The sequence below is a fragment of the Arabidopsis thaliana genome (genome assembly GCF_000001735.4).
Source record: "Arabidopsis thaliana chromosome 1 sequence".
NCBI classification, from domain to species: Eukaryota; Viridiplantae; Streptophyta; class Magnoliopsida; order Brassicales; family Brassicaceae; genus Arabidopsis; species Arabidopsis thaliana.
Genome location: NC_003070.9, coordinates 4,069,789 through 4,094,026, shown reverse-complemented (window position 1 = coordinate 4,094,026; position 24,238 = coordinate 4,069,789). Strand labels below are relative to the sequence as shown.

General features: G+C 34.2%; 7 protein-coding genes across 8 annotated transcripts; 3 read left to right on the top strand and 4 right to left on the bottom strand.

The window, feature by feature from the left end:
• Positions 1-3,169: 3,169 nt before the first annotated feature.
• Positions 3,170-4,363, top strand: ELP (extensin-like protein). Its single transcript, NM_101081.3, has one exon. It carries the CDS (start codon positions 3,438-3,440, stop codon positions 3,849-3,851), a length of 414 nt encoding a protein of 137 aa, NP_172673.1. The 5' UTR covers positions 3,170-3,437; the 3' UTR covers positions 3,852-4,363.
• Positions 4,364-8,841: 4,478 nt separating this feature from the next.
• Positions 8,842-9,865, bottom strand: AT1G12080 (Vacuolar calcium-binding protein-like protein). 2 transcript variants are annotated; one of them, NM_101080.2, is made up of 3 exons: positions 9,724-9,865; positions 9,460-9,540; positions 8,991-9,357 (listed from the first exon to the last, which is right to left on the bottom strand). In NM_101080.2, the coding sequence occupies exons 1-3, from the start codon at positions 9,736-9,738 to the stop codon at positions 9,139-9,141; spliced, it is 315 nt and encodes a 104-aa protein (NP_563898.1). In that variant the 5' UTR covers positions 9,739-9,865; the 3' UTR covers positions 8,991-9,138. The 2 variants fall into 2 exon arrangements, with proteins under 2 accessions (NP_849650.1, NP_563898.1); NM_179319.5 differs by having other exon boundaries at positions 8,842-9,540.
• A 3,925-nt stretch (positions 9,866-13,790) lies between these two features.
• On the top strand, positions 13,791-15,480 carry AT1G12070 (Immunoglobulin E-set superfamily protein). Its single transcript, NM_101079.2, has 5 exons — positions 13,791-14,103; positions 14,195-14,261; positions 14,439-14,663; positions 14,756-14,880; positions 15,043-15,480. Exons 1-5 carry the CDS (start codon positions 13,921-13,923, stop codon positions 15,112-15,114), a joined length of 672 nt encoding a protein of 223 aa, NP_172671.1. The 5' UTR covers positions 13,791-13,920; the 3' UTR covers positions 15,115-15,480.
• Positions 15,481-15,931: 451 nt separating this feature from the next.
• On the top strand, positions 15,932-16,529 carry AT1G12064 (uncharacterized protein). The gene has a single exon (NM_001035950.3). It carries the CDS (start codon positions 15,993-15,995, stop codon positions 16,320-16,322), a length of 330 nt encoding a protein of 109 aa, NP_001031027.1. The 5' UTR covers positions 15,932-15,992; the 3' UTR covers positions 16,323-16,529.
• Positions 16,530-16,796: 267 nt separating this feature from the next.
• BAG5 (BCL-2-associated athanogene 5) lies at positions 16,797-17,801 on the bottom strand. The gene has a single exon (NM_101078.3). It carries the CDS (start codon positions 17,691-17,693, stop codon positions 17,046-17,048), a length of 648 nt encoding a protein of 215 aa, NP_172670.2. The 5' UTR covers positions 17,694-17,801; the 3' UTR covers positions 16,797-17,045.
• Positions 17,802-17,819: 18 nt separating this feature from the next.
• On the bottom strand, positions 17,820-21,286 carry AT1G12050 (fumarylacetoacetase). Its single transcript, NM_101077.6, has 15 exons — positions 20,917-21,286; positions 20,463-20,541; positions 20,311-20,369; positions 20,094-20,218; positions 19,923-19,997; positions 19,604-19,679; positions 19,386-19,485; positions 19,243-19,302; positions 19,078-19,148; positions 18,937-18,999; positions 18,768-18,832; positions 18,588-18,684; positions 18,368-18,493; positions 18,158-18,233; positions 17,820-18,063 (listed from the first exon to the last, which is right to left on the bottom strand). Exons 1-14 carry the CDS (start codon positions 21,121-21,123, stop codon positions 18,171-18,173), a joined length of 1,266 nt encoding a protein of 421 aa, NP_172669.2. The 5' UTR covers positions 21,124-21,286; the 3' UTR covers positions 17,820-18,063; positions 18,158-18,170.
• Positions 21,287-21,345: 59 nt separating this feature from the next.
• Positions 21,346-24,035, bottom strand: LRX1 (leucine-rich repeat/extensin 1). Its single transcript, NM_101076.2, has one exon. It carries the CDS (start codon positions 23,865-23,867, stop codon positions 21,633-21,635), a length of 2,235 nt encoding a protein of 744 aa, NP_172668.1. The 5' UTR covers positions 23,868-24,035; the 3' UTR covers positions 21,346-21,632.
• Between the last annotated feature and the right edge of the window lie 203 nt (positions 24,036-24,238).

Sequence of the window (24,238 nt, the reverse complement as noted above, 5' to 3'; positions counted from 1 at the left end):
ACCAAAAAACATAAACCCGTGATTTTCCCGCCAAAAAAGTAAACCCGTGATTTTCCTGCAAAAAACGTAAACCCAAGATTTTCTCGCCAAAAACGTAAACCCAAGATTTTCCCGCCAAAAATGTAAATCCTGTGATTTTCCCGCCAAAAACGTAAACCCGTGATTTTCCCGCCAAAAACGTAAATTCGTAATTTTCCCGCCAAAAACGTTAACTCGTAATTTTCCCGCCAAAAAACAAAAAACCGTGATTTTCCCGCCAAAAACGTAAATCCGTGATTTTCCCGCCAAAAACGTAAATCCGTGATTTTTCCGCCAAAAACGTAAACCCGAGATTTTCCCGCCAAAAACGTAAACCCATGATTTTCTCGTCAAAAACGTAAATCCGTAAAAAGTGGAATCCGTAAATATCCTAAGTTTGATGATAATGAATCATTATTAATTTATTATTTTTATAATAATAATTAATTAAATTATTATTTAAATGGGTTAACCCATATTAAATGAGTTATAGGTAGACCCAACCTATTTAACAAAATGAGTTGGGTCAACCCATAACTCATTTAACCTTAAACTCATTTGATTATGAGTTGAGTTGGGTTACCCATTTTGACATCCCTACTCTAAACCAATGAGAATTAACTATTTTTCTTGAAAATTACAATTCACCAATACTAACCAATAAATATTACATAGAAAACTTAAAAAATCAATCTTTTAGAAACAAATTTTTTTTATAAACAATCAAACAAAAAGGAACAGAGGGAGTTATTACGAAGATTATCAATAGGATTTTAGTAGCTTTAGGTGATTTTATTTATTTGACAGTAATAAATATTGAGGAGCTCTATATAATCTCATAATTAATGATCATGTTTAGGAAAATCAGTTGCTTACTTTCTTTCTTTTTTCTGTCAAATCATTTGCTTACTTTATTGCATTGATTTCATTGTAAGCTGGTGATCTATGGTTGATTGATTGATTGCAAGTTACTTTTTTCTAGTTCCCATAATTCTATTTTACATTTTAGTTGCTTCTTTGGTATAATTCTATTTTACATTTGGCGTGTTTCTTTCCATTGGTTGTTATTATCATGTATATGCTTATTCAAAAAGAAATTACCTTAGTCTTAACTCTTAACTTAATAGTTCAATTTTCGCATTTTTAGTGTGTAGCAATTTGTTCTTTTAATAAATACTACATCTACATGCCATATAAAGGTTATTGGGTTAAAACTCGGTACCATCAATGGTAGGATAATCTTTTATCAACATATCTTTTGATAGTGATGGCATACTACGTTTTAATTAATACGTATTTATGATCAAATTTGATATCAAGTCATCTATATTGTGTACAAAGATCTTAATATATACACATTTCGAATCATTCAGTGACAGCTAGACGAATGTAAGTAGATGAAGATTTCTTTGGTATATGTGTCTGCAGTGAGGCGCTTCGTTGTACTCTCATGATCAATCTTATCTTGTTTTACATTTGTTTGTGAAGGGCACAAGAGAACCAGCATTGTCACTCGCTATCACATGGTTTCTATGGCAACCATGCATTATAAAATATCTTTGCAGATTGCGGATATGACTGAAGTTTTAACTTGTTTTTATCACTGGCCTGTTTTGTTCCATGCACCATCAACTTAACCATGTCTAACAATATTGGTAGATGCCTATTAGTCATTACGCATATACGCATCTGTCAATATTTGTATTGATATTTTTTCTGAATATTATACGTTTTAGAATGTACGTAAATTTATATTTAGAGGTGACTTTAACAGCAGCAAAAAAATGTACATTTTCCTCATAAAATCAAACATATCATTTTTAGATGGTAGAGTGTTTACATTTTCATATATATTATTCTATCATTTTTTTGTCAATTACATTATAAGCTGGGACCGAGTTTTTAAGGTGTAATAAGGCATTATCGTCTCGCTATGTATATGTAAAACATTATTAATCTATAGTAATTTTTTTACTTAAATTTAATTCTGAACTCACTGAAAATCATAAGAGGAAATAGTGCCAAGGAACTCAATTAATATTTCTTGGATTTAGCTATGGGAAATTGTTTCTTTTATATGTGGGAGGCAGAGCTAGTTTTAGGATGTGGTCAATATGCACTGAGTAGAAAAATAAATTCAAAACATTGAGAAAATAAATAGTGGTTTATGTGCATATATATTTGAACCTTAAAAAAATGCATGATAAAACGTGTCCAACCCATAATAACTCTAATACAAATGGTCATATAGAAAATGTGTAGCAATATCATAGGATATAGGTGAAGAAAAACAAATCTATGCTAATTTATATGACTAATCAACATTTTTTGTATGTATTAAGGTATAAATGTACATCGTATTTTTCTAAGGACATGATATTATTAAATACATAGTTACGAAATTGTGAGTGTATTAAGGTATAAATTTACATCATATTTTTTCCTGATTTTGGTTACGCGCAGTACCACTATCTATAGTCTAATACTACACTGTGTTTTTTTCTTTTTCCTTTTTGGTGGCAAAGTCACTCTATACTGTGTTGATCATCTCACACGTAGGTTGTGCTTATATTAGACTTAAGGTTCTTTGGTGTAAATATTTGAAAGAAATTAAAAATTAGTGTACATACGATTCATTGAAGAACATTCACCAAAGACTTCATTTTAAAAATTAGAAAGTCTAATTAAGAACTTATAAATCGCAAATTTTCTGTATCTATATAACTTATACAACTGTGACATGAAAATCAAACTTATTATAAAGCTAGCAGTCGTAACTCATAACAAAAAAAAGAACATATGCATCTAGCTAGTTATTTGCACAAAACAATAATAATAATAATAATAATAATAATAATAATAATAATAATAATAATAATAATAATAATAATAATAATAATAATAATAATAATAATAATAATAATAATAATAATAATAATAATAATAATAATAATAATAATAATAATAATAATAATAATAATAATAATAATAATAATACATACATACATACATACATCTATACTAGTTGAGGATCGATCCTGTTTCGCGTAGATTACAACGACAACGAGTTTATCCCAAAACTATAAGCAAATATGACATCACAGTTATAATACATTTCGTATCTTCATATAAACAAATGGACAATGTGTAAACTTCCATGTACATAATTTCAAGGTCCCTAATTTCAATCATTCAATCTTTTTTATTATATATTACTGTAATCAATAAAATTATGATAATGGTAGTCAATCATTTATACTTATTGTTATAAAAAAATCCCATCATATATCTTATGGATCGGACGCTCTTGGGCTTTTCTTGAAACCACTATAAAACCTATCTCAATTCTTTCATTTTCTCCACACCCAATTCACTCACAACCTAGCTAGCTAGTAAACAGTATTTTCTATATACCAAAAATGGCTTCAAGTTCCATAGCTCTTTTCTTGGCTCTCAATCTTCTCTTTTTCACAACAATCTCCGCCTGTGGTAGCTGTACTCCGTGCGGCGGAGGTTGCCCCTCTCCCAAGCCAAAGCCAACTCCTAAACCAACCCCAAGCCCTAGCTCTGGCTCGAGCAAGTGCCCTAAAGACACCCTCAAGCTCGGTGTCTGCGCTAATGTGCTCAACGGCCTCCTGGACTTGACCCTTGGCAAGCCACCGGTCGAGCCATGCTGCAGCCTCATCCAAGGACTCGCTGATGTTGAGGCAGCCGTTTGTCTCTGCACCGCTCTTAAGGCTAACATTCTTGGAATCAACTTGAACCTCCCAATATCTTTAAGTCTACTCCTTAATGTTTGCAGCAAACAACTTCCTCCTGGCTTCCAATGCTAAAAACCATATTGATATATAATTTAAATACACTTATGTGTGTATTAATTTATCTTCTTGTTTTAAAGAGACAGGGTGATTCTCTATACTCTTATATTGTGTCTTTATATATCTTGATCTGTGGTTTCTTCTACTCTGCTTGCTCTGGTGTTCATTGGGGTGATCCGTAAGATTCCTGAAGTTTACAGTTTCATTATTTCCTATTATATATACTCTTACCATTGGGGGTATTGTTGTATTGGTTTGTATTATGATTCTATGAATTAATAAGAATTTAACTTTTATGTTATGGATTCATTATTATACGGAATATTGTGTTTTATGGTTTATATATATAGACTGTATCTTCTACAGTTCTACCCAAATATTTTGGTTCATATTTGTTGTATACAAGCACTAATTCATTTCAAGAGAAGTCTACCCATTACACTTTTATCTTATCGTAGATTGTTAGGAAAAATGTATATCAGTATAGGAGAGTATGTTTTTAACCAGTTGTATTAATCATCCAAAAATATCTAGTTGAATAAATTTCTAAAATTTATGGCACAACATGTAAGACTATAAAAAACTATTCAATAAGAAATAAAAAGCTATTTACTAAAGCATTATGGTGAATCAAGAAAATCTTGGGTTACAGCTGCTGTAGGAAATGGTGAATCAAGAAAATCTTAAATTTCAAATCTGAAAAATATAGATCAAACATAAAATTCATAAGAACATACACTTATACGTGCATGAGATATTAAATTCAAGTTTCAAACAAAAAAAAGAAGAAGATATTATAAGTTCGTCAGAATAAAATAGAAATAATCAGTTCTCGGATTTATCATGTCAGATTCTTTGATATATGCAATGGAATAAGTTTTACTCTTAGTGCATGGATCTTTCACGAATAATCATATACATAAAACTAATTACAAGAAAAATATCAAAAAGTTTTTGAACATATGTCTTTTCTGGTAAAATATATATCACTGGTAAAATATCACGCTACGTACAGACTGTACAAACAAACAAACAATTTTAAAATTCTTTTTAGTATCAATGATAGAAAAGATTATAGTTATCAATTTGGGGGTTTTGCTCCCCCCCCCCCCCCCACACCCACCAAAAAAAAATGTTATCTATTTGGGGGAATATGTAGGGTATTAATTAGTATCTAATCCTAAATTTTCTTTGCAATTTGTAATTAATCAACTAAATTTACTTGAAAATTAAATTTTGCATTAAAAAAAGCGAGTTATATATTTTGGGCCACAAATGCAAGGAAAGATCTTATAGTAGACAACTGTCTCAAACTGAGCTCTCGGGCCTGACGTCTCGATCAATCTTTTAAAACGTTGCGTCCTTATTACTATTGTCTTCATGCAAAGGCATAAACTGCATGACTGCATTACACATTTAATTATATAGTTACCAATATATATATTATGTTGATATGGATGCCCAAACATCATTATACAAACAAATTAAATGCCGTCAAATACTTATACAAACAAGTATATTTTGACCTGTGGGGAGGAGAAAATCTACTGTGTATACAAACAGATGTGTTTTTACAGCGGGGAAGGGATTAATTTTCTTGTTCTGATCTTTAGCTAATAGAAGGAAAAAAACATAAGTTAATTACCATAGATTGGTTGATAATCCATAAATATTTATATGAAAGATGGTTTTAAGTTCAAAACGCTTTAGGATTGATGATGAGTATTTGTTTTTACCCGGTCCGAGGACAAAAATGAAGTTTAAAAAGAAAAACCATTGGCTGATAACGTATTTAGACATTTCAGCAAACCCCATTTTTGAAAAAACATTTGACATATATTATAATATCTAGCGTTTGAAAAAGCAAGATGAAATGTTTATTAGCCGGGACTAGTTATATCACCAATATATACATATTTTTACGTAATTTAGTCTAATTTTCTTTCCGACGTAATTAAGTCTAATTCTTGAGTTTATCATAGAATAATTTTCAGCGTACATGCAAATGATGATAAAACAGACCTTAAATTTTTTGGTGATTTATATCGATAAACTTTAAACACTCTTATCGAATGAAAATATGGCTACAAAGAAACAAAACAAAAACATACATATATAAGATCTAAATGTAACAAACGATTATTTCCAGTGAATAAAGAATCTAGTGAAGGATATATTGAAGAGTAAGTTATTAAGATCTCTTTTGGTCGTCACATGGGACTAGGAAGGAAGTGGAGAACAAACTAAATGTGTGTTTTTGTTTTGTTTCGTCTTTTCGGGATAGTAGTAGTCACCACTTCGATAAAGTTGAAAGATTCCAGACCAATATGGTCTCAAACCACATGCATTTCGAAGGAAAAAATTCATTATACATATATAGTTGGGCATTGGCTGCGATATTATTACATATATATAAACTAATTATAGCAACTTAAAATCCGATCTTCTCTAAGGTACGTAAAACATTATCCAATACTAGATATATATATAACGGATTTTTTTCTTGGTCGGACGATGGCTATAACGGATTTTGTTCATATATATCAAGGCAAAAACGTAAAAATATCAAAGAAAATAAAATCAATATAAATTACTAAGTCTCAAAATATAGACGATATACGCAACGTTAAAGTTTCGAATTTTAGCTGGCAATTGGCCGTCATTAGATATTTAGATGAATAAATACACATATAAATGTCATAATCAATCAATGAGGAATGTTCTGTGACAATGCCATAGATACTGTAACACTCAAGATCTCATATTCTAACAGATGTTTTAGTTTCTCATTAATTGGTTATTAGTCGATTAACACATAGTTTTATAATATTGTATATGTTATTTCACTACCTATGTGAAATGTTAATACGTTTCCTCTATGATGGCTATTTCATTCTATAATGAATCCAATCTTACTCTAGGATTTATGTCTCTATGATAAATCATATTTGAGTAAAATTGTTGAATAAAATGAATAATTGACTAACAAAATTTTATAATAATGAGAAAAAAGTATTTGAAAAACCATGGCCTTTTAGCTATTATTTATATAATTAATGGATTGACCTATATATATCTTTAATATAGAATGTTAGATTCTTCCATGATCTCACTAGTACTACCACAAGACATACCACTAGAGTAAAAAATTGTTTACAGGATCAACCTGAATTTTAATACCATTTAAGGTTCACATGCTTCTCTCACTTAAATATATATCTGGATTTTAATCTATATCATTCATGCATTATCTAAGATCTCATCTCCTTTTCATTGTGATTTTATTTTCATTTATGCCTATTAATCCATTCTTTAACAAAAACAATTATCATCTTAACATAAACTAAAAGAAGAAGGAAAACCAACAGAAAAAAGGGTACAATTAGTTTATCATTTTTGATACAAGTAATACTACTAAAATCTCATCGTTATATGAGGTAATCAACAGATTAGAGATGCTAGTAGTAAATATAGATTCATTCACGATCATTCTCTCGGTCATTTAAAACAAAAGAACTTAATTACACTTTGTGAGTTTGTGTCATCACAGTTTGCTGTCACAATGTATTGCGTGTCATTTCAGAGTTGGATGGTCCCTAAGAAGCAATTATACATTCGGTGGATGCATATTGAGCCCGTGAACTCTCTTTGTTTTCTTCTTGCTATTAGTTCAATGAATATCTCCTAAATTATTTATAACGTGTGAGTAAGCAAGAAACAGTAGAAGCAATCTCAATCTTTTGATTTTGAATCATGAACTTCAAGTATATATAATGGGCTAAAATCCAAAAACAAACTAGTGGATATCGTCGGAGCATGGATATCTTTTGCAATGTACGTTTTCGTTCAAGTTTTGCAATAAACAGATTTGGGACGTTAAGTATTGACTTGTGATATGATAAACCTTATTGATATGTTTTGTTATAATTATTTTTGGTTTGCGAAGATATGATAATTTTGTAGACGCAGGCAACACCGTTGATAAACTACGTACGTAAACGTCTTTTTCTGCTTATAAAATAGGTTTCTCACATCTATTATTACAAACGAAATGGTGTAAGATCGGGGTCACCATATAAATTTAATTTTTATGTATTACTTGAATAAGATCATATTAACATTAATATACATCATATATTAAGATTTACATAGAAAATTCCAACCGGTTTTTAACTAATTTGCAATAAATCTTATTTATAATTATATAATAAAATCTTATTTATTTATACTTTAAAAATAAAATAAAATAATAAAGAAATAATTTTTACTAAAATCTATTGCAAATTCCTTTTTTTTATCACATACATAATTGATAATTCATAATTGTGATGTAATAAGAAATCATGAAAATGCCAAGATGGGCTTGGGTCATATAGCATTGTAGCCTACTGATCTCGCAGACCGACTAAAGTAGGCCCAAAAATATAAACCCAAGACCCAAGCCCACTAAGTGAATTCGATAAACGATATCATCACATCTATTGTCTATTTGACATCCACAGAACGCATTATAAGACTTTTGAGTCTTTGACTCGTTCTACTGTCTGCAGCCTTTTGTAAAATATGCCGCTTTATAATGCTTCAACTAAAAGAGCAACTTTGTCGACGTCTGTAATGGCTAATAGTTGCGTGAAGAAGAATTCACCACCAAAGAAGAAAATACTACAATTTTTACATGCTCGACGCTCTAACCCGAGTAGATTGTAGATTAAAAGCCCACAATCTTGGTCAATCAACAAAAAAAGGTAACTGTGGTAAGTAACTTTGTTTGATTCAAATTTCAAAACCAAGAATATTAGGTTTTTTGCACTCAAGATTGCATCATTGACGGATTGACCTCTTTAAATTTCTCTTAATTACTCCTCTTTGATGAAATGATCAAAATATTTATATTCATTGATTAGATTCTCTCGTCTTATTGTTAACGTTTACAGTTAATATGAAAAGTTCCAAATAAATGTACGATCTTATAGTATCTCTTAAGAAAACTTTCATCTGTACTTATTTTTTTGAAAAACTGAATAATGTTATGTTGTATATTTAGAAAAAGGGATGTAATTTTTTATTTTTTTGCATGTAGACATAAACGGTTTTAATCTTCCATGTTCTCGGTTTAAGTTTGTACTTTGTTGCTACGACCAAGCATGTAAACAATGTAGCAACCATTAAAAGATCCAAACATCTGATTTCATCATAACAAACCCAACAAACATAGAAAATACTTATGAAATGTTGATAAAATAAAATAAACAGAAAACGATATGAGACCAAAAAAGGTCATATATAGCTTCTTCCTTCCTCTTTACTCCTCGGCCTTCTCAACGGCGACTTCCTCAGCAGCCGCAACCTCAGTCTGTTTCTCCTCAACCACCTCTGTCTTCTTCTCCTCCTCCACAACCGCCGGAGTTTCGGTCACTTCCTCAGCTTTCTTCTCCTCCTCCTCAACTACCGGAGTTTCCGTGATCACTTCTGTCTTCTCGTCTTTCTCCTCTGTTTTCTTCTCGGTTTCTTCATCTTTCTTCTCTGCCTCTTCCACAACCACTTCTTCGTTTGTTTCTACAATTGGTGCTTCGGATTTTTGTTCTGTCACGGCGGGGACGGATTCTTCCGGCTGTTGGGTCACCTCTGTCTCCACCACTGTCTCCTCCACTGTCTTTGTTGGTACCTCAACGTTCTCTACTGCTACTGGAGTGACTTGTTCAACCTGTAAGCGAAAACACATTATTAAACGGAAAAATTGCATACCGTTCCATCTCACTTGATAGAATCATACATGATAAATATTGTAAAGATTTTGATAACTAATCATTTCCGGATAATATTAACAGCGAAAATGAATTATAGATATAGATTTATAATGTGACGAACAACAAAATTAAGAGAATACCTCAACGGTGGCCATTTCGAAATGAAAAAGCTAAAGAGGAAAAATATATAGACAATAAGGAGAGGAGAAAAATAGTGTATGTGATGTTTTGATGAGTGAAGAGATTTGATCAAGAGGAGGGGTATTTATAGTAGAAGCAAATGGTTTACAATAAAAAAATTGTTTTACTAAATATAAATTAAAAAAAAAATTAATTTCTATAAAGAACCATGATGATGAGTATTGCACATGAAAGAACCTTTTTTGCTTATATAAAAAAATAATGTACAATTTTACACCTCATGCCACATAGATTTAGAACATCACCACTTAACCATTACTTGTAAAAAATAGATTTATCAATTTTCAACTAGGAAATTAAATTATATTTTACATATAAATAAAAAAATGAAATGCAATAGAAGTTTTTTGAGAAGCTTTTTGCTTCCTTCTTCTGTGACTTCATTGAACGTTACAACAAACCTTTCATGTAATTAACGTTGAAACTCTTAAATTGAACGTTACAACTTCTCATTTGAACGTTGAACTCTTTTAGAAATTCCAGCAGTTAAACTTGCGTTGATGCCTGCGGAAACATCTTAAATTCTTTATTCTATATATTGATCCGCGCCAAAAGATCAATGTTCTTATCACTAGGTGTGACATTTGAATTCTACAATATACGATTTATATTTTAGATTATGGATGTTTTCGCACAATAAAAATGAAGGATGTTAACATTTTAAAAGCTCTATCATGTTTTATATTCAGTACTGGAATAGATTGTCCATTAAAACTTAACTATTTTCAACTATGACTTATATACCTTAGTGGTTCGTTTTAGTGCATGTTATATTGACGAACTTTTTTGTTAACCTATGATCATTTAAAACAAAAATAGATATTTTAGGATTTTTAAATTGACGTGAAGATATCTAACAAAAGATAATGGGCTAGGAAAAGTGATCTATGAAAAAGTAGATAGAACGAGAATTTGTAGCTTTGAATGCGTATTTTTATGATTTATTTGTAAAACTTGATTATATACTAAAAAATATACTTGAAATATTGGTTTTTCATATCAGAAAGATGATTTATTTATTTTTATTACAAAAAGGAGTAAATTACACCACCGGTCAGTGACGAGTAAATAGGATAAAAGTCGTTTTCTCAACTAAAATAATAATGACAGAGCCTGGATTCTGGTGAAAATGGTAATTTGGAGAATAAGAACCCTTGAATAAAATTTAAAGGGTCACACTCAAAACGTTTCAACTTCAAATCATTTTGGTATTGGATTTATAAAAATATAAACAAATGATTTACCATTTTGTCAAATTTTAACATATTTGTATTGTAATTTATTTTACTATCATCTGTTAATTAGCATTGGAAATTACATGTCATGAAAAGAACAGACTAAAGAACATGATGAAACTGTGTAAATGACTATCTTTTCACCATTTTAATCCTGTTAAACGATGTGAGATTGATTATTGTCTGAGAAAGAGAATGCAATCTTTACTATTGTAGTCAATAATTTTCTTAAAAATACAAATCAAAAGTATCTTCCATGACATCAAATATTATTGTCCAAAAGAAAAAAATTAGTACTACTCTATTTTAAATTTGTACCATATTTGACTTAAGATGACGTGGCTACAAGTTGCGGGCTCATGTGACTATAAGCCAGGTAGGATTCCTCGTGAATGTGGACCCTAAAGTACATCAGTTTCCGTTTTTGGTCAATAACGCCATTTAAGGAAATCTTAAGCCTAACAAAATGACCATTTTAATATGAAAATTGAAAAAATTACTATCTTCACTAGTAATATTTATTTTTCCCAATTTATTTAGAAAACTAAATTTGACATTATATTTCTACATTTAGTATACTTTACATTGAAAATACATGATACGATTAATTTTGACATTATTGTCTTTTTACTATCTATATTTTAGTTAGATAGATTATTAAGTTTATCTAAACATATTGATGTTGGTTTTTTAATTTTGTAAATCAAAATTGTGTGATTGATGTTTTCTCTAATTAGATTTTAAGCCAATCTCTAATGTTTAGGCTCTAAAACTTTTTTTTTTTCGATTAAACAGGTTTTATAACCTTATAAACAATCTATATTTAGGCTTTACTTTTAGTTGATGAAATAAGTAGAGCAAATTGTGCATAAGGTTGATTTCTTTTTCGACAAAAAGAGAAGAAGATACAGGCCACAAGACACGTACTCGTCACAATCTGTAAAGAATGGCCAGCAGAAAAGCCGGTAAAAAGAGTTGGACGGCTAAGATGACCCCATTCAGTTGGTCCTATTTATCATATAGTTTTGTCCGAAAATGAACTAAAACACCAATAATGCGTAAGGGATAAACGTTACAAAACTGGAAACTTTAGGTAGAGGGGAACAAAAAAGTAGATATATCTTAGGTATAAGTCAACACAGAGGGTCATTTTGATCTGTTAATACAATACAATATTAATCTAACACATAATGCATTCATCACTCTATTTCCAAGTTCCAGAAATTTTGTTTGGTCGCAGATAAATAAATTGCAGCTTAATGACGTCGTCGGTCAATATCGTAATAATAATAATAATAATAATAATAATAATAATAATAATAATAATAATAATAATAATAATAATAATAATAATGATAAAAAACCGTTACTATACTTGAAAATAGTTTATCAAAAACATACATTTCATCAAAAACTAGATATATTATAAAGAAAAAAGTGGGGGAAATAAAAAAATGAGGGAGACACATACAGTATATCCTTTACTCCTCGATATAACTTTAATTAATTTATGAGGTAGATCTGAAAAAAAGTTGTAAATAATTCACTTTTCGTGTCCCAATTATGAAAAACGCCCCATGTCTTCAACATGTGTAACGCTAAAGCGCGGACAAACTGATGGATATGTCTCTAAATTATATTTTCTCTACGAGTGGTTCTACACCGTTGATTTAGAAGAAAGATTTGAATCTCATGGTAGAGGATTCATATCGTAAGGTTAGTAATTGGGAATTGTGGTTTGCTATATATCGATCTAGACCATATCCAAAATAATTAATATTGGTTCGAATTTGGATATGAAGATCATACATTATGATTAAATAATGTTTTAAAAAATGAGAGAAAATTTTGATGAAGAGAAAAAATATTTTTGGTTTGGTGATCATTACAAAATCTGGGTTGGGTCTGATCCCAAAAATATCAGAGAATACAAAACAAAATGGCTCTAATCCTGTATTTTTTTCTGGATGGTGTATACTTGGACATGAGAAGACTCTAGTTAACAATCGCTATATAGTTCAATCATAGAAATTTTCGAAAAAATTGTACGTGAAACTCTATTGAATTAGCAAAATTTCTTATATTTTTGGTAAACAAAAACTTCTTAGATTATAATGATTGCATTGGTCTTTACGAATAGTATGTATTAGTTGTTAAAATTTATTTATTCGATTTTAACGATCAGATAGTGGAGGAGGTCAAATTTCAAAGACCACTGTTGGACTTGGGACTAGAGGCCTAATTCAATAGCCCAATAAAATTTTCAATTTGACTTTCTTTAAAACCTATGAAATTTCTCTTCCTTTATATATTACCACTGCTGACTCAGACCAATTTTTCTCCATCGCCACGACGACATTCGCTGGTCATGGTAGATAACGGAAGTAACAATTTTGTAACCAGGGCTTTATGCACACAATTTTTTCGGACCAGACTTAAGAGGTGAATGCGTCTATTTCGATTTACGTGCATGCATGCATATATAGCTAATTATATTGTACCAATTATTTTTAGAAAAAGAAAAAAAAACCTGTGAACGGGAAGACTACAAGTCTTAATTAATTAAGGATCACCACATATGACCTTTTCTTCGAACTCCATATTTAAACATTCCTCAAACATTTCTCTCTCATTATCTTTTATTTCTCTTCTTGTTACTTTCTTCTCATTCTTTTGACGAAAAACAAACCCTTTAATTAGACTCTCTTTTATTCTCCCATACTCTTTTTTTGCTGTCTTATTTTTGAAGTTTTTTTTTTTTTTTTTTTTTTGCTGTCTCCTCGTTGAACTCAGTTGCATAACCATCTCCAGTAAATCATGTCGAATCAAATCCAACGGTAGAGATTTTCTACGACAAATCTGAATTAAATCAGAGAACGAATAGAGATCAGGAAAGCAAAGATGGTTTTGAACGATGAGGAGATGAAAGCTGGAGAGTCTTCAGAAGAGCCAAAGGGACAAGGGCTAAGCAGGAAAAATAGCCATAGCTCTATGTGTCCGACAGATGATGATGAAGAAGAAGAAGACAAGAAACTCGAACTTGGTCCCATGATTGCTCTTAAAGAACAGCTCGAGAAAGACAAGGTTTTGATCTCTCTTGTTATGATTTCATAAATTATTCAAACCCAATTGCATTTTGGCTATAGCGCTTTTCTACAATTAAAAATTTGTCTAGGATGATGAAAGCTTGAGGAGATGGAAGGAGCAACTTCTAGGCAGCGTGGATCTTGAGGAGGTCGGAGGTAAACCAAAATCCAATATCCGGTTTATATCTATGGTTAAATAACAGATGAATCCGATTAGAATTACTTTTTAGATTTCAATAGATAAGATAATTGTAGGAATATTAAAAAATATATATATATATATATATATATATATATGTACTGTTTTGATAGAGTGACAAAATGTAAATGCAGAGACTCCGGATCCACTGGTAAAGATACTAACCTTAACAATTAGGTCACCGGATAGAGAAGACATGGTATTAACGATCCCTGAAAACGGAAAACCGGCTTCGAAAGGACCATGGTTCACTCTCAAAGAAGGCTCTAAGTACACTCTCATATTTACTTTCCGTGTCACCAACAACATTGTGTCCGGCCTCCAATACAGCAATACAGTTTGGAAGACCGGAATCAAGGGTATTTTTATCTTTTACACTTTCGCTAACCACAAATACACACATTTTAGAAGCCGTTGTCTAATTTATTTTCTTTAACTTTGTGGAGAACAGTGTATAGTAGAAAGGAGATGTTAGGAACGTTTAGTCCACAGGCGGAACCGTACACTCATGTTATGTTTGAAGAGACGGCACCCTCTGGTCTACTCGTTAGAGGCTCTTATTCTGTTAAATCTAAGGTACCAAAAATCTAATAGTTACATTTTTTTAGTTTAGTTACAATATATGTAAGTATGTATGCATCATCTAGCAAAATATGTTGTCTTAGAGTTTTATTAATTTGTAGACTATTTTATGGATTATTTAAATCACTTACTTATTGTCTTGTATCTATTTTTCAGTTCGTCGATGATGATAATCAGTGCTACTTGGAGAACAACTACACCTTCGACATTCGCAAAAATTGGCTGTGATATCCATCACAAAAGTTACTGGAAGAAGAGAAAAAAATATAATATTATTCATTATTGTTTCTTCAATTTAAATTTGTTCATATCGTTATTCGCCTAACTTTTTTTGGATGATTCTTCATCTCACTTGATATAGACAATATGCTTGTTTGTATTTCTGTAAGTTACTATTTTCGGATTTTATTCTATTTTTCAAACTAGCTAGATACAGATTTTGTTACATGTGCATGTATATAGATGAACTACGTACGTCATCGTTATAGATTCCCTTATTCGTTTATTCATAGTCCAAAACTTCTATATAAAACTAAATTTTGAAACTTAACTTGGTTTGGTTTTCCCTTGGAGAGTTCTAAATATAAAGAAAAAGCCTAAAAGAAATTTAGTAGGTTCTTCGGTTGAAACTGGGATATTTTTACTAAAAATAATTCTACGAATGTTTTGACCCTTGTTTCATTCATACCGTTTTCAAAACTAAATTCAGTTTGCCACATATATATATTATTATTTAATTGTTTCATTCTACAAGTTTACCAAAACTCATTTTGTATATTCTATATTTTCATCTGGTTTTTTAAAAAAATGTTTCATTCTGTTACCGGAAATATATATATTTAACATATCATTGAAATAAAAAAAGAGTGAAGAGCGCATTTAAGGAAATTGTACACTTCAAGAACAATGAATGCCTCACTTAAATGCATCTTGGTGTACTGCACTATCAATCTCGTCTTTAACTCTTGTGGAAGTCACTAGATAATAATCTAATCAACAGAAATATTTTTGTATATCATGACAAAACCTCTATATAAATAAAGACAATAACATTCTCAAAGATATAAATTTCCAAACTCTCTCACAAACCAAAACCAAATTCCAACATGAAGAAGACCTACAAGCTTCAAAGCCTCTTCTCTTCTCTCATCTTCCTCATAATCTTGCTATTGATTTCGAGAGCCGCGGCCGTCGGCTCTGGCGGTGTCTGCCGGCATCCACCATCACAAAACAGCTGCAAGACATGCATGGCGGAGCAAATGAAATACGACTGCCCTAAGTGCGTGCCGGTGCTCCGATGCATGGCTCGTTGTCTTTGGGGCGGTGTTACTCAGAGGAAGTGCACCACCACGTGTCGATGCGACACCGCGGCCAAGCCGTCGTTGCTGGAGTGTAAACGCTGCGTTTCTAGGTGTAAGTGTAGCTGTGCGGCTTAGGAACAAATCGAGTAAATGCTCTCTTGATGGTAAAATAATATGTTAAATGTTACCATGTTGGATCTTTGTCTCTTTAACTTGATGTTATATATGTATGTTGAATCTTTTTGTCGTTTAACTTGATGTTGTATACGTTGAATGCTAAAAGTATATAGTTCCTATTTATAGTCATATATCTAAGAGATATATCACATTATTCTTTTTTCCCGGTCAATATACTCACACACACACACATTTGATGAATTTGATTCCGGATTATGACACAAGTATTTTGTTCCGGTCAATATACTCACACACACATAGTAATCGGATAGAATTGACTAACTAGTATTTTTTTTTCAAATTAGCTATGCAATTTTTTAGTGTAGGATCAAATCTATTTATTTTGCAATTTTGAATTATGATTCATGAATAAACACTAAAAGATCAATACGCATTCATAGAATTTTGAATGTCAATAATTATTTGGATAAATAATTTTTAGTAACAAGTTATTTCACTTTAAACCATATTTTGACATTACCATGGACCCAAATTTGAGTTTTAGACTTTGGAGACTAATTTATTGTTTAAGATTCGTATAACATACAAAAAAAAAGATAATTCGTTCGTTATTAACCGTGGAAATTTTCGTTATTTAATGGAACATAAACGGACTAAAAACAATAGCAAACGATGACCTATCGTACACGGTACACCGCGACACACCGGATTAAACCGCCGTCATTCTCTGAGAAATCTCTGGAAACATCTGAAACCCAAATACTGAGCACAGAATCTCTCCATCTCCTCACCGCCTCTCTCTCTACACATCTCTTCCTCCACCGCTTCTTCCCAATACAAAGGCCACGCGCCACCGCCTTGTCCGGAGTCTACTCCGCCGAGATCGTTGTAATTCCACCATTGAATTTCGTCTTTAGTCTCCGAGATTGAATCGAGTATTTCCTGCATCCCTACGATCTTACGGCTCACTTTCCTCCGAGCTTCTCTGATCGTCGGATCTAAACCAGGGACGGAGTCTAGTTTCAGAAGCAGAGCCATCAGAGTCTCGTTCATTCTCAGACGTTCCTTCTCATCGCTTCTAATGGCGTCTACTGTTTCTTGCCGTTGGATTATGCTCTGTACACGGTTCGCTTCCCGATTGATGGATGAGATTTTCTTGTATAGGTTTCGGATCCTATAAGAACGGTAGCCAGACTGAATCCTCGCTGCTGCGGCGGTGGCGTTTGTTTTGACGTTGGCTTTCGTCGCCGGTAATGGAGTTTCAATCGGGATTTCTTTGGTTGCCGGAGGGGTAGTATGGTCATTATAGAAAGTGTGAATAACGGTGGTTGTTGTTGTCGACGATGAGAATTTTCTTGAACGTTTCATTTTTTTGTTTTCTTTTCTTGATATGGATGAGATTGTTTTTTTTTTTGACGGTGGTCGTTAGTATATAACTCGTGAATGTGGTATAAATAAATATAACTCCCTAGTAATTTTGCAAAGACCAATTATTGAAAGTTTTTGTGTATAAACGACCGACCGTTGCTAAAGGACTCATTACCACTCGATGATTATCACTTTTTATATTGAAAGTTACTAATATTCCGTTGTCTTTCTTTATAAAAGATTCAGTAACATATTACACTAATATCGAGAAATGACTTATTGTTAATGGGTTGGGGTTATCTGCTTAATAATATTCATATCCCCAAGTGCTTAATCGTGATTATGGAAATCTTTCTTTTCACCATTTTTCCTGCAATAAAGTGATACTCCCATCAATTCCATTTTTTCTGTAAACAATTCAGGTGACGGGATTTTTTTTATTAATGTTATAAAAGGTACGTTACCGGCGACAGCTGATCAAGGCGGTGAAGGAACAATTTTCCCTGTGCATGTTCCAAACCCAACATTGTAACCATCTCCCTACAACGGTTTAATCATAGACGTAATTTGATTAATAAGCGTTAACCGAAATGTCATGCAACGAAATTCATTTGGAGTTGTTGGGGTATAAAGCAAATTAAACTAAAGCAGAAACCGTGTTAATCAGCTGATACCTTGCATACACCTGAGAAGGTGACTTGGTCTCCGTCTTCGAGAAACGTCTGAGTTGTTCCATTGAGTGATAGAGGTTTCTGTCCATTCCATGTCAACTCAAGTAGGCACCCATATGAATCTGGCTCCTGCGTTTAGAACCAAGAAACAAAGATTTTGCGAGTTATTGTGTAGTCATCACGTGATATAGTAGACGAGAGAACTGGTTCGAAAAGAGTTTACCGGTCCGCTTATGGTTCCTGTGCCAAGGAGATCACCAGGCCTCAAATTGCAACCGTTAACGGTATGGTGTGCTAGCTGCTGCGTTATGGTCCAATATCTGTCACAATAAGTTTAAAAGAGTTTGAACCAAACTGTTTAATTATATGGAGGAATTGGGTAGGAGATTATAGAGGAACTCACAAGTTTTGGAAGTTGCTCTTTGTTATTACACAAGAATCATCTCTGCCAGAAGGTTTAAGTTGAACCTATAAGAGGTAAAAACATGATGTTTATTTCAGTTCAGTCCACCATAAGCTGTTATAGTTGATAGCAAAAAGCCAAAAAGTGAAACTCCAATATCGAATGCTACCTCCAAGGAGATATCGTAATTTACAGACTCTTTCTCAGCCAAATATGGCAATGGAGGTGGATCCTGCCCCAAGAACAAGTTAGATCATGAGAGAATCAGTGATTGCGTGACACAAAAAGAATGTGATGCCTAAGTACCAACCTGCTTGGGAGCTTGACAACCAAAAGGCTCAAGCGCATCCAAGGTAACAATCCAAGGGGATATAGTAGTCCCTACAACACAACAAGACAACATTCACCGAAGTTCTTTGCCCATATACTTCAACTAGAGGAAATGAAATCAAAGTATTGAAGCCAAATATCTCACCAAAACTCTTCCCCAGGAAAGGACCAAGAGGTACATACTCCCACGCCTGAATATCCCTAGCTATAACAACAAACATTTAAAAAAACCGGTCATGCCCGGTCAGGTTAAAGATGACTCAACGAAAACTATAGTTAAGTGAGTACCACTCCAGTCATTCATCAGTAATAGACCAAATATATGATCGGCTGCATTATTCACGTCAATAGGCTTTCCCAATTCATTTCCTGGACCAACCACAGCAGCCTGAATATCATGTGATAAAAGAGAGGTTTGTCAATGCCGTTATTCTTAACTAGCACCAAAAAGCATCAACCGAATCATTGTAAAACAAATCCACATAACTGAGGCATCAGATGCTTACCATCTCAAGCTCAAAATCAAGTTTCTTCGAAGGTCCAAAATATGGTTCAGAGTTTCCTTGTGGATGGCCCTGACCTCTGGAAGAAAGCAAAACAAGCAAAGATAAAACTGGAATTAGCATTTCATTATTAATTTGTCTGCATGAAATTTTACCATCCGCCAATATTGGTTTCAATGTAATAATATCTTATAAAAAACTATATTTCTTGTCAAAGCATAAAACCTTGCATGATGCATGACTTCAAATATGACATGTGAATTATTCTTAACAACCATTCTCAGCCCACCAAAAACCAGATAATAATACACAATTTCCTAACCTTGGTCGAATAATGTCAGTCCCAGAGATGACAATAGATGATGCCCGTCCATGATATGCAATGGGAAGACGAAACCTGAAAAATATGGTAATGTCATGTTAATACAGAGTCATCCTTTCGACTTGACCATTTCATGAAGAAACTCTCAGCTCAAAAGTAACATAAACGCACCAATTTGGGTTTATCGCATTCTCAGGCCCACGGAACATAAGTCCGCAGTTCTTCGCGTGATGCATAGATGCAAAGAAGTCTGTATAGTCCCCAATCACCATAGGAACAATCATTTCCACTTTACTCTGCAAATTTGCATCAAACAGCAATAAACGTAAGTAACAGATATACAAACAATTTCCCTAGTTTAAGCAAAAAACAATTTCACACTACTAACCATCTGATGGAATGATTTTCTCCTCAAAACATCATTGTCTCGCAAGATAGGTTCATTAGCTGCATGAAAACATACCAAAACCAAAACCTTGAAGCCAAATAACAAAACTCCATAAAAATCCAAATAAATCAATAGGATCAAACAGAGCATACATGACAAGATTCTTTGCAGCGTAGAACGCGCTTCCTTCCACGCAGGCCGTCCCATGGCCAAGAACTTATTCAAATTAGGCTGCAAACAGAGCACAGAAACTAAACAATATTAACATCAAAAGAAACACACCAGAAAATAAACACAACCTCATTTTCCTCATCACTAAGTGTAAGCAATACACTATACCGTCAGATCATAAAGCAATAATCATAGTTGCAAAAGTTCAAAATCGTGAACAGAAAACTCAAACTGTAACAGATAATGAATCGAAGCAACGAGCAATTGAGTAGAACAATGGATTTTTTTCGAGCTAAACGGGATTGATCTATCCAATAAACCATGGAGCAAACTTCAGAGATCAGGTTCAAATAGCAAATTCGAAATCATTTACGGAAACATTCCCAGGGTACTACTACATAGTAATCCGAGTTTATAGGAATCGGAAAAACGAACCTGAAGAAAGCAATCTGCGTCCTTAAGGATCAGACCATCGAAAAGCCCAGCTTCAGAGATAGCGGAGAGGTCCAGAACCAAATCGCCGATAGCGACGGCAGGACGAGGAGTTGAGTTCGATTCCGGTTTGAAGACACCATAAGGGAGATTCTGGATAGGGAAGTGCGAGTCTGAGCCAACATCGATGAAAGACTTCAGCAACGCCATTGACGATACAGATACTAAAGACGACGACGACGTATGAATCTCCGGCGAAGTTTCCCAAGCTAATCCCCAAATTCCAGTAAGCGAGAGAGGAGAGTTAGTTCGAAGTGGTAGGTATAGATTTTTCTTAAGCTTCCGTTTTTGAGATGATGACTGAGAAGTTGACGTCATCTTTACAGTTTTCAATTAAATATTCAATTTTAATTTGAGATAAAAATGGATTTTGTGAAAGGATTTATTATTTTCTTTATTATTTATACAGAACATTTTAGTATCAAATTAAATAAACTGAAACTATATACTCCATTGCTGCTAATGAGCAGCTCTGTGTTAGGGAAAAAAGAACATAATATCCAAAAGAAAAAAAAATATTACAAGAAAAAGTAACTGGAATGTCTTTTTTTCTTTAAATCAACAAAACACACAAATTAAAGTCTCGCAGCCAAAAGAATATAATTGTGAGTAGTCTCGTTAATCATAAGGCAATGCATTTTTTTACTCAATGGTTGAAACTAGTAGTAAGACGGAGGAGGAGGAGGAGATGCATCATATGAGACGCTTGGCATCGGTGGAAAGTAGGACGTAGGAGATGGTGGTGGTGGTGATGATGAGTATGAATATTCTGGAGGTGGTTCGTAACTTGGTGTTGCTTGTGGTGGATGGCCTTCTTTACATGCTTTTGTTGGTGGCGGAGACTGGCTTGGTGAATAGTAGTACTCAGTAGGTGGTGGAGGACTTTGTGTTTCCGATGGATAGTAAACTGGTGATGGTGGTGGAGGACTTGGTGTTACTGGGGGATAGTAAACTGGTGATGGTGGTGGAGGACTTGGTGTTACTGGGGGATAGTAAACTGGTGATGGTGGTGGTGGACTTGGTGTTACTGGGGGATAGTATAGCGGCGATGGTGGTGGAGGACTTGGTGTTACTTGGGGATAGTAAACTGGTGATGGTGGTGGTGGACTGTATGTTACTGGGGGATAGTATACCGGTGATGGTGGTGGTGGACTGTTTGTCACCGGTGGGTAGTATACTGGCGATGGTGGTGGAGGGCTTTGTGTTACTGGTGGATAGTATACCGGTGATGGTGGTGGAGGGCTTTGTGTCACGGGTGCGTAGTATACAACAGGCGGTGGTGGAGATGATTCAGGACACGGTGGTGGTGGACTTGGAGGAGGCGGAGGTGGAGATGAGTATACGTAAGGCGGGGGTGGAGATGAGTACACGTAAGGCGGTGGAGGAGATGAGTATACGTAAGGCGGTGGAGGAGGGGATGAATACACATACGGCGGTGGAGGAGGAGATGAGTACACATAGGGCGGTGGAGGAGATGAGTATACGTAAGGCGGTGGGGGAGATGGTGATGGTGGTGGTGGAGGAGGGTAAGCTCGAACGCTAGGTGACATCTTGGAATAAGGAGGCGGTGGTGGTGAATATGCTCTGACAGAGGGTGACATCTTGGACGAAGGTGGTGGTGGGGGAGAGTATGCTCTGACGGTAGGGGACATCTTTGACGACGGTGGTGGAGGAGGCGATGAGTACACGTAAATCGGTGGAGGAAGTGTCCGGACTTCAGGTGACATCTTAAACGTCGGTGGTGGTGGAGAGAAGATGTTGTAACATCCAAACTTACTGCAATCCACAGGGCGAGCAAGCAAAGATGAGCACTGTTTATCCGATCTTTGACGAGCCAAACCGGTGATGCAGTTCATGGTACCGTTCACCACAATGTCGGCTAACAAACTAGCTGCGCATATAGGAGGACGACCGGAGAAGTAGTTGGAAGAGTAAGTAAAGTTCTCAAGGTTAGAAAGCTGGCAGATACTTGGAGGAATAACTCCTGTGAAGGCATTGTTAGCCACGTGAAGCTCTTCTAGGCTCTTCATGTTACCAACGCTAGATGGTAACGGACCTTGTAGACGGTTTGAAGTGATGTCGAAAACCGTCACTTTCTTGAGGTTTCCGATCTGAGGAGGTAAACAACCGGTTAAGTTGTCGTTGGAGAGGATAAGCTCGTTGAGTGTTTTCCCCATTTGACCGATACTTCCCGGTATGCATCCTCCGAGATTGTTGTCCGCAAGAACCAGAGCAGAAACAGGGGAATTTCCCATGTTTTTGGGAATCCCGAACCGGAACCGGTTATGGTTCAAGAATATAGCGTCAAGCTCTCTATCGAAGAGCTTTGATGGGATCTTGCCTTCAAACTCGTTGTAGCGGAGATCCAAGAATTTAAGGGAAGGCAAAGAGAGGACAACCTTAGGGAACTTACCGACGAATCGGTTGTTGCTAAGATCAAGCTCGTAGAGAAGCTTCATGCGGTTAAACGTGAGAGGGACTTCACCGCAGAAACGGTTTGAGTTAATGTGGAACAGAGCGAGATCAGAGAGGAGACCTAGCTCGGAAGCCAAGTAACCGGCCATGTCAGCGTGGTTGAGGTCAATGCCAGCAACGACTCGGGTTTTCGGGTATGAAGGAGAAGGAGCACAATAGATTCCATTGTAGGAGCAAACATCTGAACCATTCCAATTAGCTGTGAAGTTGAAAGGATCAGAAAAGATTGCTTTTTTCCATGATTGAAGAGCAATGTAGGCTTGACGTAGCTTCGGGTTCTCGAACTTGAGACGTTTGTCTACTTTGATATCACTGCCCAAGTCGCTTTCATCGTCGTGGTCTGCTTTGATTTGTAAGAAACAAACGGAGGAGAGCAAGAGGGTGAAGAGAAAGAGGGAACGAAGAGGAGGGAACAACATTGCTTATGGGTCAAGAAACCCAATTTTACTAATTATGAACATCTAATATCTCTATGTGCTCCATCTTTATAAAACAGTTTAGAAATTCCAAAGTCGTATCTCTTTCTCTCTCTCCAATTTGGCCTTCTTTTTTTTTACGGAAATTTTCAATTAGTGACATGTTTACACGTTGATGAAATAACGTAGAGAAGACAAAAAGAGCTGACCTTTGCGGGGAGATAAAACCATCGTCACTGAATTCCTCAAACTTGGACGCACGTTCCTAGAGGTTCTATGATGTTAAAGAATAAAATAGTCAGCCGTCAACGTTAAATCATATAAAGTATAGAGTTTAATATGTTGATAACTCAAAACTACATTATAGCACGATC

Coding starts and splice junctions, on each gene's coding strand:
- ELP (NM_101081.3), top strand. CDS start 3,438: ATGGCTTCAAGTTCCATAGCTCTTTTCTTGGCTCTCAATCTTCTCTTT.
- AT1G12070 (NM_101079.2), top strand. CDS start 13,921: ATGGTTTTGAACGATGAGGAGATGAAAGCTGGAGAGTCTTCAGAAGAG. Junction 14,104..14,194: donor AACAGCTCGAGAAAGACAAG/GTTTTGATCTCT, acceptor AAATTTGTCTAG/GATGATGAAAGCTTGAGGAG. Junction 14,881..15,042: donor CTTATTCTGTTAAATCTAAG/GTACCAAAAATC, acceptor TCTATTTTTCAG/TTCGTCGATGATGATAATCA.
- AT1G12064 (NM_001035950.3), top strand. CDS start 15,993: ATGAAGAAGACCTACAAGCTTCAAAGCCTCTTCTCTTCTCTCATCTTC.
- BAG5 (NM_101078.3), bottom strand. CDS start 17,693: ATGAAACGTTCAAGAAAATTCTCATCGTCGACAACAACAACCACCGTT.
- AT1G12050 (NM_101077.6), bottom strand. CDS start 21,123: ATGGCGTTGCTGAAGTCTTTCATCGATGTTGGCTCAGACTCGCACTTC. Junction 20,370..20,462: donor GCTGCAAAGAATCTTGTCAT/GTATGCTCTGTT, acceptor GTTTTCATGCAG/CTAATGAACCTATCTTGCGA. Junction 19,486..19,603: donor TTGATTTTGAGCTTGAGATG/GTAAGCATCTGA, acceptor CATGATATTCAG/GCTGCTGTGGTTGGTCCAGG.
- LRX1 (NM_101076.2), bottom strand. CDS start 23,867: ATGTTGTTCCCTCCTCTTCGTTCCCTCTTTCTCTTCACCCTCTTGCTC.